This window comes from Bos indicus x Bos taurus, chromosome 2 (assembly GCF_003369695.1).
Source record: "Bos indicus x Bos taurus breed Angus x Brahman F1 hybrid chromosome 2, Bos_hybrid_MaternalHap_v2.0, whole genome shotgun sequence".
NCBI classification, from domain to species: Eukaryota; Metazoa; Chordata; class Mammalia; order Artiodactyla; family Bovidae; genus Bos; species Bos indicus x Bos taurus.
The window spans coordinates 26,488,451-26,501,919 of record NC_040077.1 but is presented as its reverse complement, the minus strand read 5'-3'; the positions used below and the strand labels follow the sequence as shown (position 1 = coordinate 26,501,919).

At 34.7% G+C, this 13,469-nt stretch overlaps 1 protein-coding gene across 10 annotated transcripts in view; it reads left to right on the top strand.

The window, feature by feature from the left end:
• PPIG (peptidylprolyl isomerase G) overlaps positions 1 to 13,469 on the top strand; it is a 45,811-nt gene that overhangs the window by 19,942 nt on the left and 12,400 nt on the right. For all 10 annotated transcript variants that reach the window (XM_027558178.1, XM_027558194.1, XM_027558157.1 and 7 more), the window contains 4 exons: positions 647 to 691; positions 1,380 to 1,467; positions 7,043 to 7,072; positions 7,166 to 7,305. In XM_027558178.1, the coding sequence (XP_027413979.1) occupies positions 647 to 691; positions 1,380 to 1,467; positions 7,043 to 7,072; positions 7,166 to 7,305 (303 nt within the window). The remainder of the gene's footprint in view (positions 1 to 646; positions 692 to 1,379; positions 1,468 to 7,042; positions 7,073 to 7,165; positions 7,306 to 13,469) is intronic.

Genomic DNA, 13,469 nt, shown 5'->3' with positions numbered 1-13,469 from the left:
AAACCGTTGGCTTCCCTGGTGGCTCAGTGGTAAAGGATCACCTGCCAAAGAGAGGGATGCAGGTTCGATTCCTAGGTCAGGAAGATCCCCTAGCGATGGATGTGGCACCCCACTCCAGTATTCTTGCCTGGAGAATCCCATGGCCAGAGGAGCCTGGCAGACTACAGTCTATGGGATCACACAAGAGTCAGACATGACTTAGCAACTAAACAACAACAAAAAACCCACTATATGTCTCTTAGTAGCCTGTCTGTGTTCATGTTTGATTTTGTCACATCCAGTTATCTTTTACTACAGTATAGTTTTTACCTCCTTTCTTTTTGTAAAAATACTGAAACTGTTTTTAAAAACACTTTGAAAGCTACTAGTAATTTCTGTTAAAGGACCTACACAATCATTAGAATCTGAACAGTCTTTTTTCTACAGATATTAATAGGCTTTGTCACACTCATATTGTTGGATCAGAGAGGAGAAAAAGTAATTTGGGATCTTGTCAGTATTATCTTTTATGATTTGCTGTGAACCTTTGAGTATTGTTGGTGTAAAGTCATTCAGGTACCTACTTTGTAAGAAGCATTTTGTTTAGGAATGCTTCAAGGAAACTACTGACCTAACAGTTCTAAGAGTTCATGCTTTTCATTCTTAGGAAATGGACGAGGAGGGGAATCCATTTATGGAGGATTTTTTGAAGGTACAAATACTTATGTTTAAATTAAACATTTAGTGTTTACTTTTAAATTAAAAGCTTGATCTTAATCTTTATTAAAAGAGAGATTCAGCTGTATTTCTTAGTGATAATACCAACTTTTTTGTGTGTCCATTTTTCTCTGAAGGTTTTTTAAAAATCTTTGATATTCTAAATTTGGCTGTAAAGTTTTCCCCAAATTTAAGTTTTCTCTGAAATTTCTATTAATGTGAAGATCATTTGAAAGACTCTAAAAATGTGGTTGTGGAATTAATTTCATATTACCCATCTTTAACTTTTGGGAGTCAGTGAAATTTCACGTTCTACCTGCTTTTTTCTTGTTCTAATACAAGATTGGAAGACAATCTGCGTTCTTTGCAATAAGCTGTTTTCTTTATCAATAGCAGAAATTAAGTTAATGAGTGCTTCTGTGTGCTAAAAATAATATTGAAGAGAGATTGGTATAGTATTTGGATTTTATAGTAAATGATTGAAAATTTAAAATATTTTTATATGAAAAGATAGGGGAGGGAATTCATTAATTTTAGATTTCTCTTACCCTGACTTTTTAATCTAAATTTTGGTTGGCGCTAAAGATCATATGATAGGAACCCAAGATATATAGAGGAGTGAAAATGAATTTTGAGGGGGAAATTATGCCTATAATGTAACTGAAAACTTTGCTTCTTTATAGATGAGAGTTTTGCTGTTAAACACAATAAAGAATTTCTCTTGTCAATGGCCAACAGAGGGAAGGATACAAATGGCTCACAGTTCTTCATGTAAGAATTTATGATCTGATTTAAAATATCCCTTTTTTGGTATGTCATTTTTCTGGACTCCCGCTACTGATCACTAATAAGAAAGGGACTTATAAGGTATAAGGAGGAGAATTTTTAAAGGTGGAAGAACAAAGAATTTAGCAGTACAGCTGACCTCCCCTTTTGCTGAAAGGGGAGGTCAGCTGTACTGCTAAAGTTTTCAAATGATGAAAACTTTTGTCAAGAGGACACAGGAGCCAGCTTGAAGGGGTAGAGTTTCCACTGGCCAAATGAGGACAAGTTGAGCATTGATTATTTTGAAAATAAGTAGTGATGATATCATATTATCAAATAAAATAGAAATCCAGGCATCCATTCGGAAATAAATAATAAATGAATAAGGAGGGAGAAAGAAAAACTTCCTTAGTAGAATGCAACTAACACATGTAAAAGAAATTGTAGCATTAGAGATGTCCCTATTTTCCAATCATCTCAGTAGTAATTGATCCAGGAAAAAATTATCTATGGAGGATAAATTAAGGAACAGAATATTTGCAGTGAGTATCTCTTTATAAATTACTTACTTAAAAGAGAGTAAAATACGGGTTGTTCCTCATTTTTCAAAGATTCTGTATTTGTGAATTTGCCAACTCACTAAGTTTATTTGTAATCCAAAGTCAATACTACTAATGTTTTCCAATTCTGACCATTAAAAAATTGTTACCAGGGCTCATGTCAGCAGTTCACGTTTTTTCTATGGGTAAAAATTTGCTCTGCTCTTCAGTAACATAAACTCTTTTGGGCTCAGAAGAAGTTAATCTGTCAGCACCATATGGATTATTTCTGTGTTTTCTATTTCATATTTGTAACTCCCTTCTTCAACCATGAGAAATCTCTCTTCCATTATGTTAAAAAAATTCTACTCATTTGTTGAATCCTAGGTTTAAAAATTGCCACCCTGTAACACTGGGAAAAGTAACGTACTAACTAGAGTTCACTGTTTTTAGCAATTTTTGTTTTTAAAGTGAGGCTACGTAGTTATCGCATTTAAAAGTGACTTTTGTTAGTACTTTCTAGTATAAAGTTTGTATGGTTTTATGACTCAAAATATGTTATATTCATTTGTTTCTGATTATATTTCATTTGTTTTTCCTGCCAGATTGATTTGTTTTTTGTCCTTTTTTTTAAGCTTTTTTTTTTTTTTTAGATTCAAAAGTATTTTATTCAGTAAAAAATCACTAACCCCAAGTTTTAGCAGCAATAAAACCAAAAATAGAAGTGTTATATGATCCAACAATTACATCCTGGGTTTGTATACCAAGGAAATGAAAATACTAATTCAAAAAAACATGCATTCCAGTGCTCATAGCAGCATTATTTACAGTTGTCAAGATATAGAAGTCAGCTGTGTTCATCAACAGAGGAATGGATAAAAATGTTAGAAATATAACAGAATATTACTCAGTCATAAAAAATGTAATTATGTTATTTGCAACAGCATGGATAGACCTGAAACGTATTTTGCATAGTGAAATATGTCAGCCAGAGAAAGACCACACTGTACATTATCACTTATAGGTGGAATCTAAAAAATAAAACAAATAAATGAATATAACAAAACAGACTCACTAATACAAAGAACAAAGTAGTGGTTACCAATGGGAATAGATAAGGGTAGAGGTGTACAGGATAGGGAATACAGGATTGAGAAATACAAACTCAGTTCAGTTCAGTTCAGTCACTCGGTTGTGTCTGACTCTTTGCGACCCCATGAATCGCAGCACGCCAGGCCTCTCTGTCCATCACCAACTCCCAGAGGTTACTCAAACTCATGTGCATCGAGTCGGTGATACCATCCAGCCATCTTATCCTCTGTCGGCCCCTTCTCCTCCTGCCCCCAATCCCTCCCAGCATCAGTCTTTTCCAATGAGTCAACTCTTAGCATGTGGCCGAAGCACTGGAGTTTCAGCTTTAGCATCATTCCTTCCAATGAACACCCAGGACTGATCTCCTTTAGGATGGACTGGCTGGATCTCCTTGCAGTCCAAGGGACTCTCAAGAGTCTTCTCCAACACCACAGTTCAAAAGCATCAATTCTTCGGCAATCAGCTTTTTCACAGTCCAACTCTCACATCCATACATGACCACAGGAAAAACCAAAGAAAGGCAATGCCAAAGAATGCTCCAACTACCGCACAATTGCACTCATCTCACACGCTAGTAAAGTAATGCTCAAAATTCTCATTTGTTGAATCCTAGGTTTAAAAATTGCCACCCTGTAACACTGGGAAAAGTAACATACTAACTAGAGTTCACTGTTTTTAGCAATTTTTGTTTTTAAAGTGAGGATATGTAGTTACCGCATTTAAAAGTGACTTTTGTTAGTACTTTCTAGTATAAAGTTTGTATGATTTTATGACTCAAAATATGTTATATTCGTTTCTGATTATATTTCATTTGTTTTTCCTGCCAGATTGATTTGTTTTTTGTCCTTTTTTTTAAGCTTTTAAAACATTAATATGATTCTAAGAATCAAAGCAGAGAGAATACCATGGAATTATCACTCCCACATAACTCTTCACTCCATTTCCATTCCCCCATTTTTTCACCCCTTTTTACACCACCTGTCCATATTAGTAACCAACCTCATTAGTTTCTGGCTTATTTTTCTATATTTCTTTTTACAAACATAAGCACAGATACACACTTTTTTTTATTTTCCATTTTTTCTTATACAATAGATAGCATACTGTACATAATGTTTTTCTCTCTTCACTTAATGATATATCCTAGAAATCATTTCATATCAGTTCATAGAAATCTTTTTCCTTTTTTCATAAATGCATAATACTCTATTGTGTGTTTATATACTATAATTTATTCAGCCAATTACCTATGTATGGATGTTCTTGATTGTTTAAACAGAAAGAACTTATATCACATTTGTTGTTTAGAATACACAGATAAAAAGAAGAAAAACAATCCTCTCCCCAAGTGCATCTTTTCATGGAATAAAAATATAGAGTTGCATATACTCTGTAATCAACATTTGCATGTAATATAAACTTCTTTGTATGTTACTAAATATGAATTAGTAACATTTTAATACTACATGTTAATCCATTGTTTGAATGTACTATGGTTTTATTTATTTCATCTCAGTTTTGAACGTTTAGTTGCTTCTTGTTTTCAAACTGCTCCAGTGAACACTGTTGTACCTATTGTTTGATGCATTTTTAAATTCTTCTATGTAAGTGACTGGAAGTTTACTTAGTCAAATGTTTATACATGTTTAAGGGTTTACATATATATTGTTGCGTTGACTTCCAAAAGGAAGTGCTAATTTTACCAGATCCTCAGCAACACTGTTATCATTTATTTTCACTTTTTAAGATAAAATTCTCCCCATGCTAACCAAAACCCCTGTGTTAAATTCACATGTATATTCTCAGAATTTTCCTCCTGTTGGTTTCTCCTGACCTCTTTCCAGTTCTGGTTAACTCATCTTTACTTCTTTGTTGTGTTTTTTTTTTTTTTTTTTACAGAAACAACTTCAGTTTTTTAATCTTTAAAAAAAAATATCGTGGTAACATATAAAATTTGCTGCTTTAACCATTTGTAACTAAGTCAATGATATTATTTATATTCACAGAATTGTGCAGCTACCACCACTATTTGCAAAACTATTTCATCATTCCATAGAGTAGCCATTTCCCCTTCCACTCAGCCACTTGGTAACCTTTATTCTACTTTCTGTCTCTGAGCATTTACCTATTCTATATATAGAAGTGGAATCATACAATATTTGTCCTTTTGTGTCTAATGTATTTCACTTAGCATGTTTTGAAGGTTTATCCATGTTTTATAGCATGTATCAGAACTTCCTTCTTTTTTGTGGTTGAGTATCTTTCCAATGTATATACATACCACATTTTGTTTATCCATATTTATTTGTTAGTGGACATTTGGGTTGTTTCCACTTTTTGTCTGTTGTGAATAGTGTTGCAGTGAACATTGGCACATATGTGTATTTGTTTGAGTCCCTGTTTTCAGTTCTTTTGGATATATACCTAGGAGTAGAATTGCTGGATTATATGGTAATTGTATGGTTAGCTCCTTAAGGAACCATCAAACTTTTCCAGAATGGCTACATCATTTTACATTCCTACAAGCATTATACAAATTATGCTAGTTTTTAGCATTATTTGTTCTAGTTTTGACATTCTCATCACTTTTTCACCAATCTGAGAATGACTGTGAAGCACTGCAAGTGTTGATTTAGGGATTATAAATACATTATAGTGAGCAAGCCCGTGGGCAAATATGAAATCTGTGAAGTGAGGATTTACTATATCTTGATGCAAATTGTATATACTGAATGTAACACAAATACATATATAGTATACACCTAGGTTTTTACATTTCTAGGTGCTTTTATCAAGTTGAGGTGATTACAGCTGTTACAGTGAGAAAACAATAACAGGTTATCACTTTTTAAAATAAGGTGAGCTTATTTTAAAGTTCTAACATGTACATGAAATACATGTATACGTTAGAATTTTTTTAGTAGTATTGTTTGTGTTTTAACCAAAGGTTAGCTTAAATTGTGTTCCTTCTTTCAAATTTCTAATGCTTTTTTAAAGATTTTTTTAGATAATGAATCTTATACAGTACCCATCTTTAGTCCGTTGTATCAGTATGTCTTCATAGCTACTCAGATAGCAGCTTTCTTAACTACAAAGTTTTAAGGTTGATGAGAAGAAAAAAAGGATTTTTTAAAATGACTTTTTGCTTATTTTAGATTTTGTCTAAATTTTAATGCAGATCTCTTTCTTCAACATGAGATTTACTTTATGTTAGGGATAACAAACTCTAAGACCTATAGGTCTTAGGCAGGTAACATAAGGGAATAAAGACTGCTGGGATGAGAAACTTAATTATTAATCTTTCTATTAGAGAAGACAGGGATACTCAGCTTGACCAATAATTGCCACATGCCAAGTGCCACATCTTCCAGGTTTTAAAAAAGGTCTAGAATATGGATTTTTATATAGAAGTATCTAAATTTGTAAATCTTGGCAGCTAGTTTAAAAATTTATAATATACAGGATGGACCACTTCTGTTCAGGCCCCATGGAACACATGTGAGTGCGTCAGAATGTGACCTGGGCTCTAACTGTTTAAAATGCTAAGGCTGAAAAGCACTGTTGTTAAACTAGTGCGATGTTTTGGTAAGTTACGGTATACCCAGATAGTAGAACGTTGTACAATTATGGATATTCAGTAAGAACCCAGTTACATGCAAGAAACATGGATGGATAGACGTAACAACAAAACATCAACTTTAATTTCATGTATGTTTTCAATAATGTATAGGTGTTTCAGAACAAAATTTTGAAAATGCATTATGTCAAAGCATCTTGCATTCGATTCTATTTAAGGTTAAGGTAAATAAGATTCTATTATGTTAACGTATGTATGAATTCTTGTTTTCTACATTGTTTCCAATGCAGTTATTTTCTTTTCCTTTTTAGAGATGCTAACTTTGTTTTTCTCTGACTTTGTTTTTATTCTTCTATTTGATGACTTCCAAAAGAACAACAAAACCAACTCCTCATTTAGATGGGTAAAGATTATTTTCATGTATTTTACAACCTATTTTAAATTAATATATTAAAATAAGAAACTTTTATTTAATCATCTTTACTTGACTCTTTAGGCATCATGTGGTTTTTGGGCAAGTGATTTCTGGTCAAGAAGTTGTGAGAGAAATAGAAAACCAGAAAACAGATGCAGCTAGCAAACCATTTGCTGAGGTACGGATACTCAGTTGTGGAGAGCTAGTTCCAAAAGCTAAAGGTAAATACAAGTATATATTTCTGCTAACTTTTATGTGCACAAAACAGTCTTAATTAGTTGGCATGAACTTTATACTAGAGTGAACATAAGTATGACATTTTTGTGTATTTTTAATGTATTTTTGTGTTTTTTAAATCTGTTTTACCTTACTCCATATTTTGCTCATTTACTGTGAAACTGATTAACTTTCCTTGTCATTAATTTACAGTAATTCATCCTTCTGCTTCCATATTGTTTTTTAGATTTTTTGAAAAGTGTAGTTGTCTAAATAGTATGGTAAGTACTCTTCTAGGAAAAGAGTGTGGGGAGGATGACAATTGACAAGATTAACATAGGCTAACAAACTTTATGGGAATAAATTATTTCCCCTTCATGCACTGCTTAGATTCATAACCATCTGGCACGTTTGAGACACTTGTTTTACTTAAACAAGAACACGTCAAGTTAACACAACTGGTAGTTTGCTATGATACTATCTGAAATGGTAAGAATTTGGTTTTAAGTATTTAAAGTCTTTATATTAAATATGTAATTTCTATTGTTTATTACACATATTGGGAGAAGGCAATGGCAACCCACTCCAGTACTCTTGCCTGGCAAATCCCATGGACAGAGGAGCCTGGTGGGCTGCAGTCCATGGGTCGCTAGGAGTCGGACACGACTAAAGCAACTTAGCAGCAGCAGCAGCAGCAGCAGCAGGGAAATAACTGGCCAGAGTGGGAACTTGAAAGAGACCATTGGTTTGTTTTGATTTTATGATTTTCTTAAAGAATAGCTAAATTCATCACGCAAGTGAGGCTCTGCCTCAGTGGTTCTACTTCACCTGCCTAAACACTCCCCCGTCGCACACGACTTGGTCCTACCGCCCGCGTGGGCTTGCCACCTCCCTTTCTCTCCCTACCTCCCTTTTTGTGACCACCTCTACACCCCGGCGGAGAAGGCAATGGCACCCACTCCAGTACTCTTGCCTGGAAATCCCATGGACGGCAGAGCCTGGTAGGCTGCAGTCCGTGGGGTCGGACACGACTGAGCGACTTCACTTTCACTTTTCACTTTCACACATTGGAGAAGGAAATGGCAACCCACTCCAGTATTCTTGCCTGGAGAATCCCAGGGATGGGGAAGCCTGATGGGCTGCGTCTATGGGGTCGCACAGAGTCGGACACGCCTGAAGCGACTTAGCAGCATTACACATATTGAGTCTGACAATCTCAAAGTAATGAGGTGAGTTTACCTTCAAATCTGTATGGAAAGCAATAAAATACTGAATTGACCTATTCTTAGTTGTCTAAGAAATAATAAATAATATCAGTACTTAGTGTTTCATGTTTAACAAATGTGGGAATCATCTATAACCTTTCTTCTCTCATTTTCATGAGAACTATATAATACTATTTCTCTCATTTTACAGATACAGTCAAGGAAATTGTTCTTTACCACATCAGGGAACTGGACCCAAGTTTGCTGGCTCCAGATCTAAAGCTTTGTTTGTTAGGTGTTGCTAACTCATTAAAGTCTTTAATATTCTTTTCAGAATTGCCCTAAATAGAACATTCTGTTCTCAAGTTTTAAGTATACTGATGTGCTCTGTAATATGTACATTTCATTTTGCTTTAATATAAAAAGACCCACAATATTTCTGGAGGAGAATCCGCAGACACACACAGACAGGGTTTGTGAGATCTTAGTTCCCCAACCAGGGATCAAATCTAGGCCCATGGCAGTGAAAGTATCAAGTCCTAACCACTGGACTGCCAGAGAAATCCCTGGAGAAGACTTATTTTTAATAAAAACTAAAAAGCAATCTATATTAAACTTTGAAAATTTTAGACCCTGAATCTTGCCATTTTATTCTTCAAAGTGTTCTTGGTACAATTAGAATATTTTGGTTTAAGACATTTCTTCCCATATCATGTAGAAAAGTCTTCATATTTTATTTTTTTTTATTTTTATTTTTTTTAATATGACATGTTAAATTTTGGATACTTTTTTATTTTGAGTGTTTTGTACAATTTATTGGTTCCAATTATCATTTTATTTGTGAGAACACTTACACTGAAGTTACTATTTTTTTCATTTTTGTTGAACAATTTTTATCATTTGTCTTAAAACTTTCATTTATTTCTTAAATTTCCTAATGTGTAAATAGTTTTTATGCTCATCTAGTAAATTGCAACAATCTTGCAACAGCTAATTTGAAGGAAATGCCAATAGGTAAAATTGGTGCAATTTGAACATCAAGATAATTAAGTACTGAATTACAAATCACAATATAAAAAAAGTATTCATGAAGAAACCTATGTGTCCATCAACGAAGGAGTAGACAAAGAAGATATGACATATATATATAATGAAATTTATATTTAATATAGTATATAATATAATGGTATTATTGTCATACTGAGTGAAGTAAATTGTACAGAACAAGAAATATCATATGACATCCCTTAAATGATACAGTTGAACTTATTTACAAAACAGAAGCAGTCTCACAGAGAACAAACTTACAGTTGCTGGAGGAAGGATGGAGAGAAGGGGTACTTAGGGTTCATATTTTATTTTGTACTCAGCAATTGTTCTTTGGCTTTTTTCTTGTGTTTTATAATTTTTAAGGATTTTGTGTTAGGATCTATTCTCTGCTTATAACAGTTAAGAATGCTGTGTGGTTACATATTTAGAAAGAGACTGAGGTAATTAAAAAGCTTACATCTTAAACCATAAAAGTTATCATAGACTCTCTAATACATCTGGTGTAAAAATTCTTCTTGGTATTAACTGGTTAGTGTTTGAATATTTGCTGAATGGATGAGAAGGTGAATGAATGTCACTGTTTATATGTTATTATGTTTTTATCATATATTTTCACCTGAAGTGATAAATACTAATTTTGCCCGTGCCATTGTGGCCAGGAAGTTGTGCTGAAAGTTGATGTAGTATTCTAGTGTGTGTTCCCCAGACTCATGCTAAGGAAGCATTTCTTGCCTTATCAGTTTCATCAGTTGAGGAAAATTTGTCCCTTTGTTAGTGTCTTCGCAGGAGTTATTGAAAAGTTCAGGTTTGTTTCAAGCATACTGTCCATGCCTGCTCTGTTCTGGATCACACTATGGAAGGAGGAGAAGAAAACAGTTTGGCACCTATTACCCTACAGCCCTTCAGTTATCATTCAGAACACTGGTCAGAATGAATTTTGTCATGCATCTGTATGATCTTTTTTTTTTAGGTGTAGCTATGTCTTACATCCAGTTTATGTTTGATGGCCTTCTTACAGTCTTAAATTGGAAATAGTCAAAAAGCTTTGGGTAGCACAATGGTGTTCATTGTCATCATATTCAAAACCTTGTTTGAGGGATACACACCCCAATTTTAAAAAATAAATATAGAATTTTTTTTCTTTTCTTTTTCTAACTTCCTTAAAGAAAACAAAAAGACTTCTGAGGAAATCTGTCTGGGCCCACCTATATGTGGTCTTGGTGAGTCTGGGCAATCATCTTGTGCCTTTGTCCCTTTGCTGTTGTGAGATTGGAAATTCTACTCTTTCTGGCTATTTGAATGTGCCTGAGAAGGTTCAGAGTCAAGGGGAGCATCCTTCTAACAGGTGCAGAGGGGAAACACTGGAGACTAACCAAAACTGCATCCGTATAGAGGCTATCAAGGGGCGGGCCGAGTGGAGGATAGAACACGGACCACTGCTTTGATAAGAACACTTCCTGGTTCTTTAGAAGTTACCATGAACTCAGATCATGCTGGTCTCTTCAGAGTTCACTGCAGTTGTTAAAGAGATATCTGTACACCTTTACCTTGCAGTGTGAGATGGGACCAGTGATATATTACAGAGTACATAGAAACACAAGTGCTGAGTTATGGCAAATGGCAGTAAACAGTTAAATGAGCAGAAATCTTGCATATATGTAATAGAAAACAGATTACCTGGCAATACAAAAAGAAGAGCACAATAGAGGAAGCAGCTGGTAAACCTTGTTCTTGTAAACCTTTCCACGGTGGAAAAGATCAGAGACTCATTTGTATGGTGACAGGATCCCATTTCAGTGTCCTTATTCTTAAATTAAGAGCCATGGTAATGGCACTTTTCATGGAAAATAGTGGGATATTAAACTAAGAAACTGTTTAGAGGGGAGACCCAGTAATTTTGAAATGAAAAGAGGGTTATTTTAGGTATAATTCCATTCTTTACTTCAAACCTTATTTTGATGATGGCCTGGAAATTTTCTTTAATATAAAGGTTTCATGTGAAATTAATTGGTATAAAATTTATAGCTCTCAAAAAACTAGTAAAGCAGCATTTTCTTACCTTACATTTTTATAAGTAAAATGTTCTGGAAACTTGTCTTTTCACCTTAACATCATACTAGTAAAGTCAGTATCTGGTAATATTATATACCACACCCTACCAAGAGTTTAAAAGTGTTGCTCTTTGTAATTCCTTTTTATCCATTAAATCATTTATCCAGTAATGGATGAGTAATGATTCTTAACTTGCATTGTGTTTTGCTTTCAGTACTATTTCATTTTATTTTAAGGATAGTTATATGCTTATAAATGATGCTTTGAAATAGATTTTATTTAAGTGGTTAGACAGTAGGTTTTGGGTTTTTTTGGAGAATGTGGTGACAGCTGTTATCAGACTTGAGAGTTTTAAATTTTCTTTAATTTTAAAAGTTAATACGTTTTGTTCAAAATTTAGAAAGCATAAAACAGTAGTCATTGAAAAGCCTTTCCTCATCTCTGTCCATATCTCAGGCAGATTATATTGCCCTAAAAATAGTTATGAATCTCCTTCTGATCTTCTGTACTGTTGTGATATTTTGCTTCTCTCAAATGCTTACGTGAAAAGTGATGTGAAAACTAAATAATGGTTTCTTAAATGTTTTTAATACATTTAGAGGGCTTTCCTGGTGGCTCAGACAGTAAAGAATCTGCCTGCAGTGCAGGAGATCGGGGTTTGATCCCTGGGTCGGGAAGATCCCCTAGAGAAGGGGATGGCAACCCACTCCAATATTCTTGCCTGGAGAACTCTATGGGCAGAGGAGACTGGCAGGCTATAGTCCATGGGGTCGCAAAGAGGCGGATGCGAGTGAGCAACTAACACTTGCATTCTCAATCATTTAATAGGGAGACTGGGCTTGCTTTTTAAGAAACCAACTGCATGCAGTGTATTTCTCTGGAAAGAATCACAATGTAAAATAAATATGAATTGGAGCTGGTGAATAAAGCTTTGTTAATCATGGGATAAAGCATGACTGTGTTTTGTCAAGTAATTTTAACAGCTGTATTCTGTGCTTCTTGTTTAGTCACTAAGTTGTGTTCAGCTCTTTGCGACCCCATGGCCTTCAGCCTGCCAGGCTTCTCTGTCCATTGAGATTTCCCAAGCAAGAATACTGTAGTGGGTTGCCATTTCCTTCTCCTAGGGATCCTTCTGACCCAGAGATTGAACCCATGTCTCCTGCATTGGCAGGCAGGTTCCTTACACTGAGTACCAGGGAAGCCCCTTCTCTGCTTATGTGAAATATTTGTATTTTGCCTGCATATTATATAGTCCAAGATATTTTTATTTAGAGTTTCTCATATTCATTATGAATTTATTTCCTTCCTTGGGTTTCTTTAACTTTTATTCTCCCTCCTAATCCCATACCTCAGGTTTTTAGTGTATGCAAGCAGGTTTTTCATTTCACATACCCACTCTGCCTCACCAGCAACAGTGGTCTTGGGATGAGAGTAACAGTTGGATTCATGAGACAAGACAGGCTTCACTCAGCATTAAGCTTATTTATCATTATGAAAGGATACAGGACAAGAAACAGCACAGCTTGAACAGCAGTGTCATAGTGGAGATCTCTGGTTCTAGGTAGAGCTTGCATATGTCCTGGGCATCTCATGCTTAGTATTAATAGGTTCATGGTCCTGAGAAGCATGATTGGGTGAGAAAAGACTGCCTTAGTTTAATGAAGCTTTTATCTCTGGTATCCCTTCAGCATTTATACCTAGTTGCCATTCTCCAGTGCAGCAGCATCTCATCATTACTAAATCTTGATGGTGAATCACAAACCGTTGGTCAAGTGTACAGTAACTTAGGTAGATTCTTGTTTATCTCTACAAATCAGTGCACTCCTATAAATTCTGAGTTAAGAGTTTCAAGAATCCCCAGC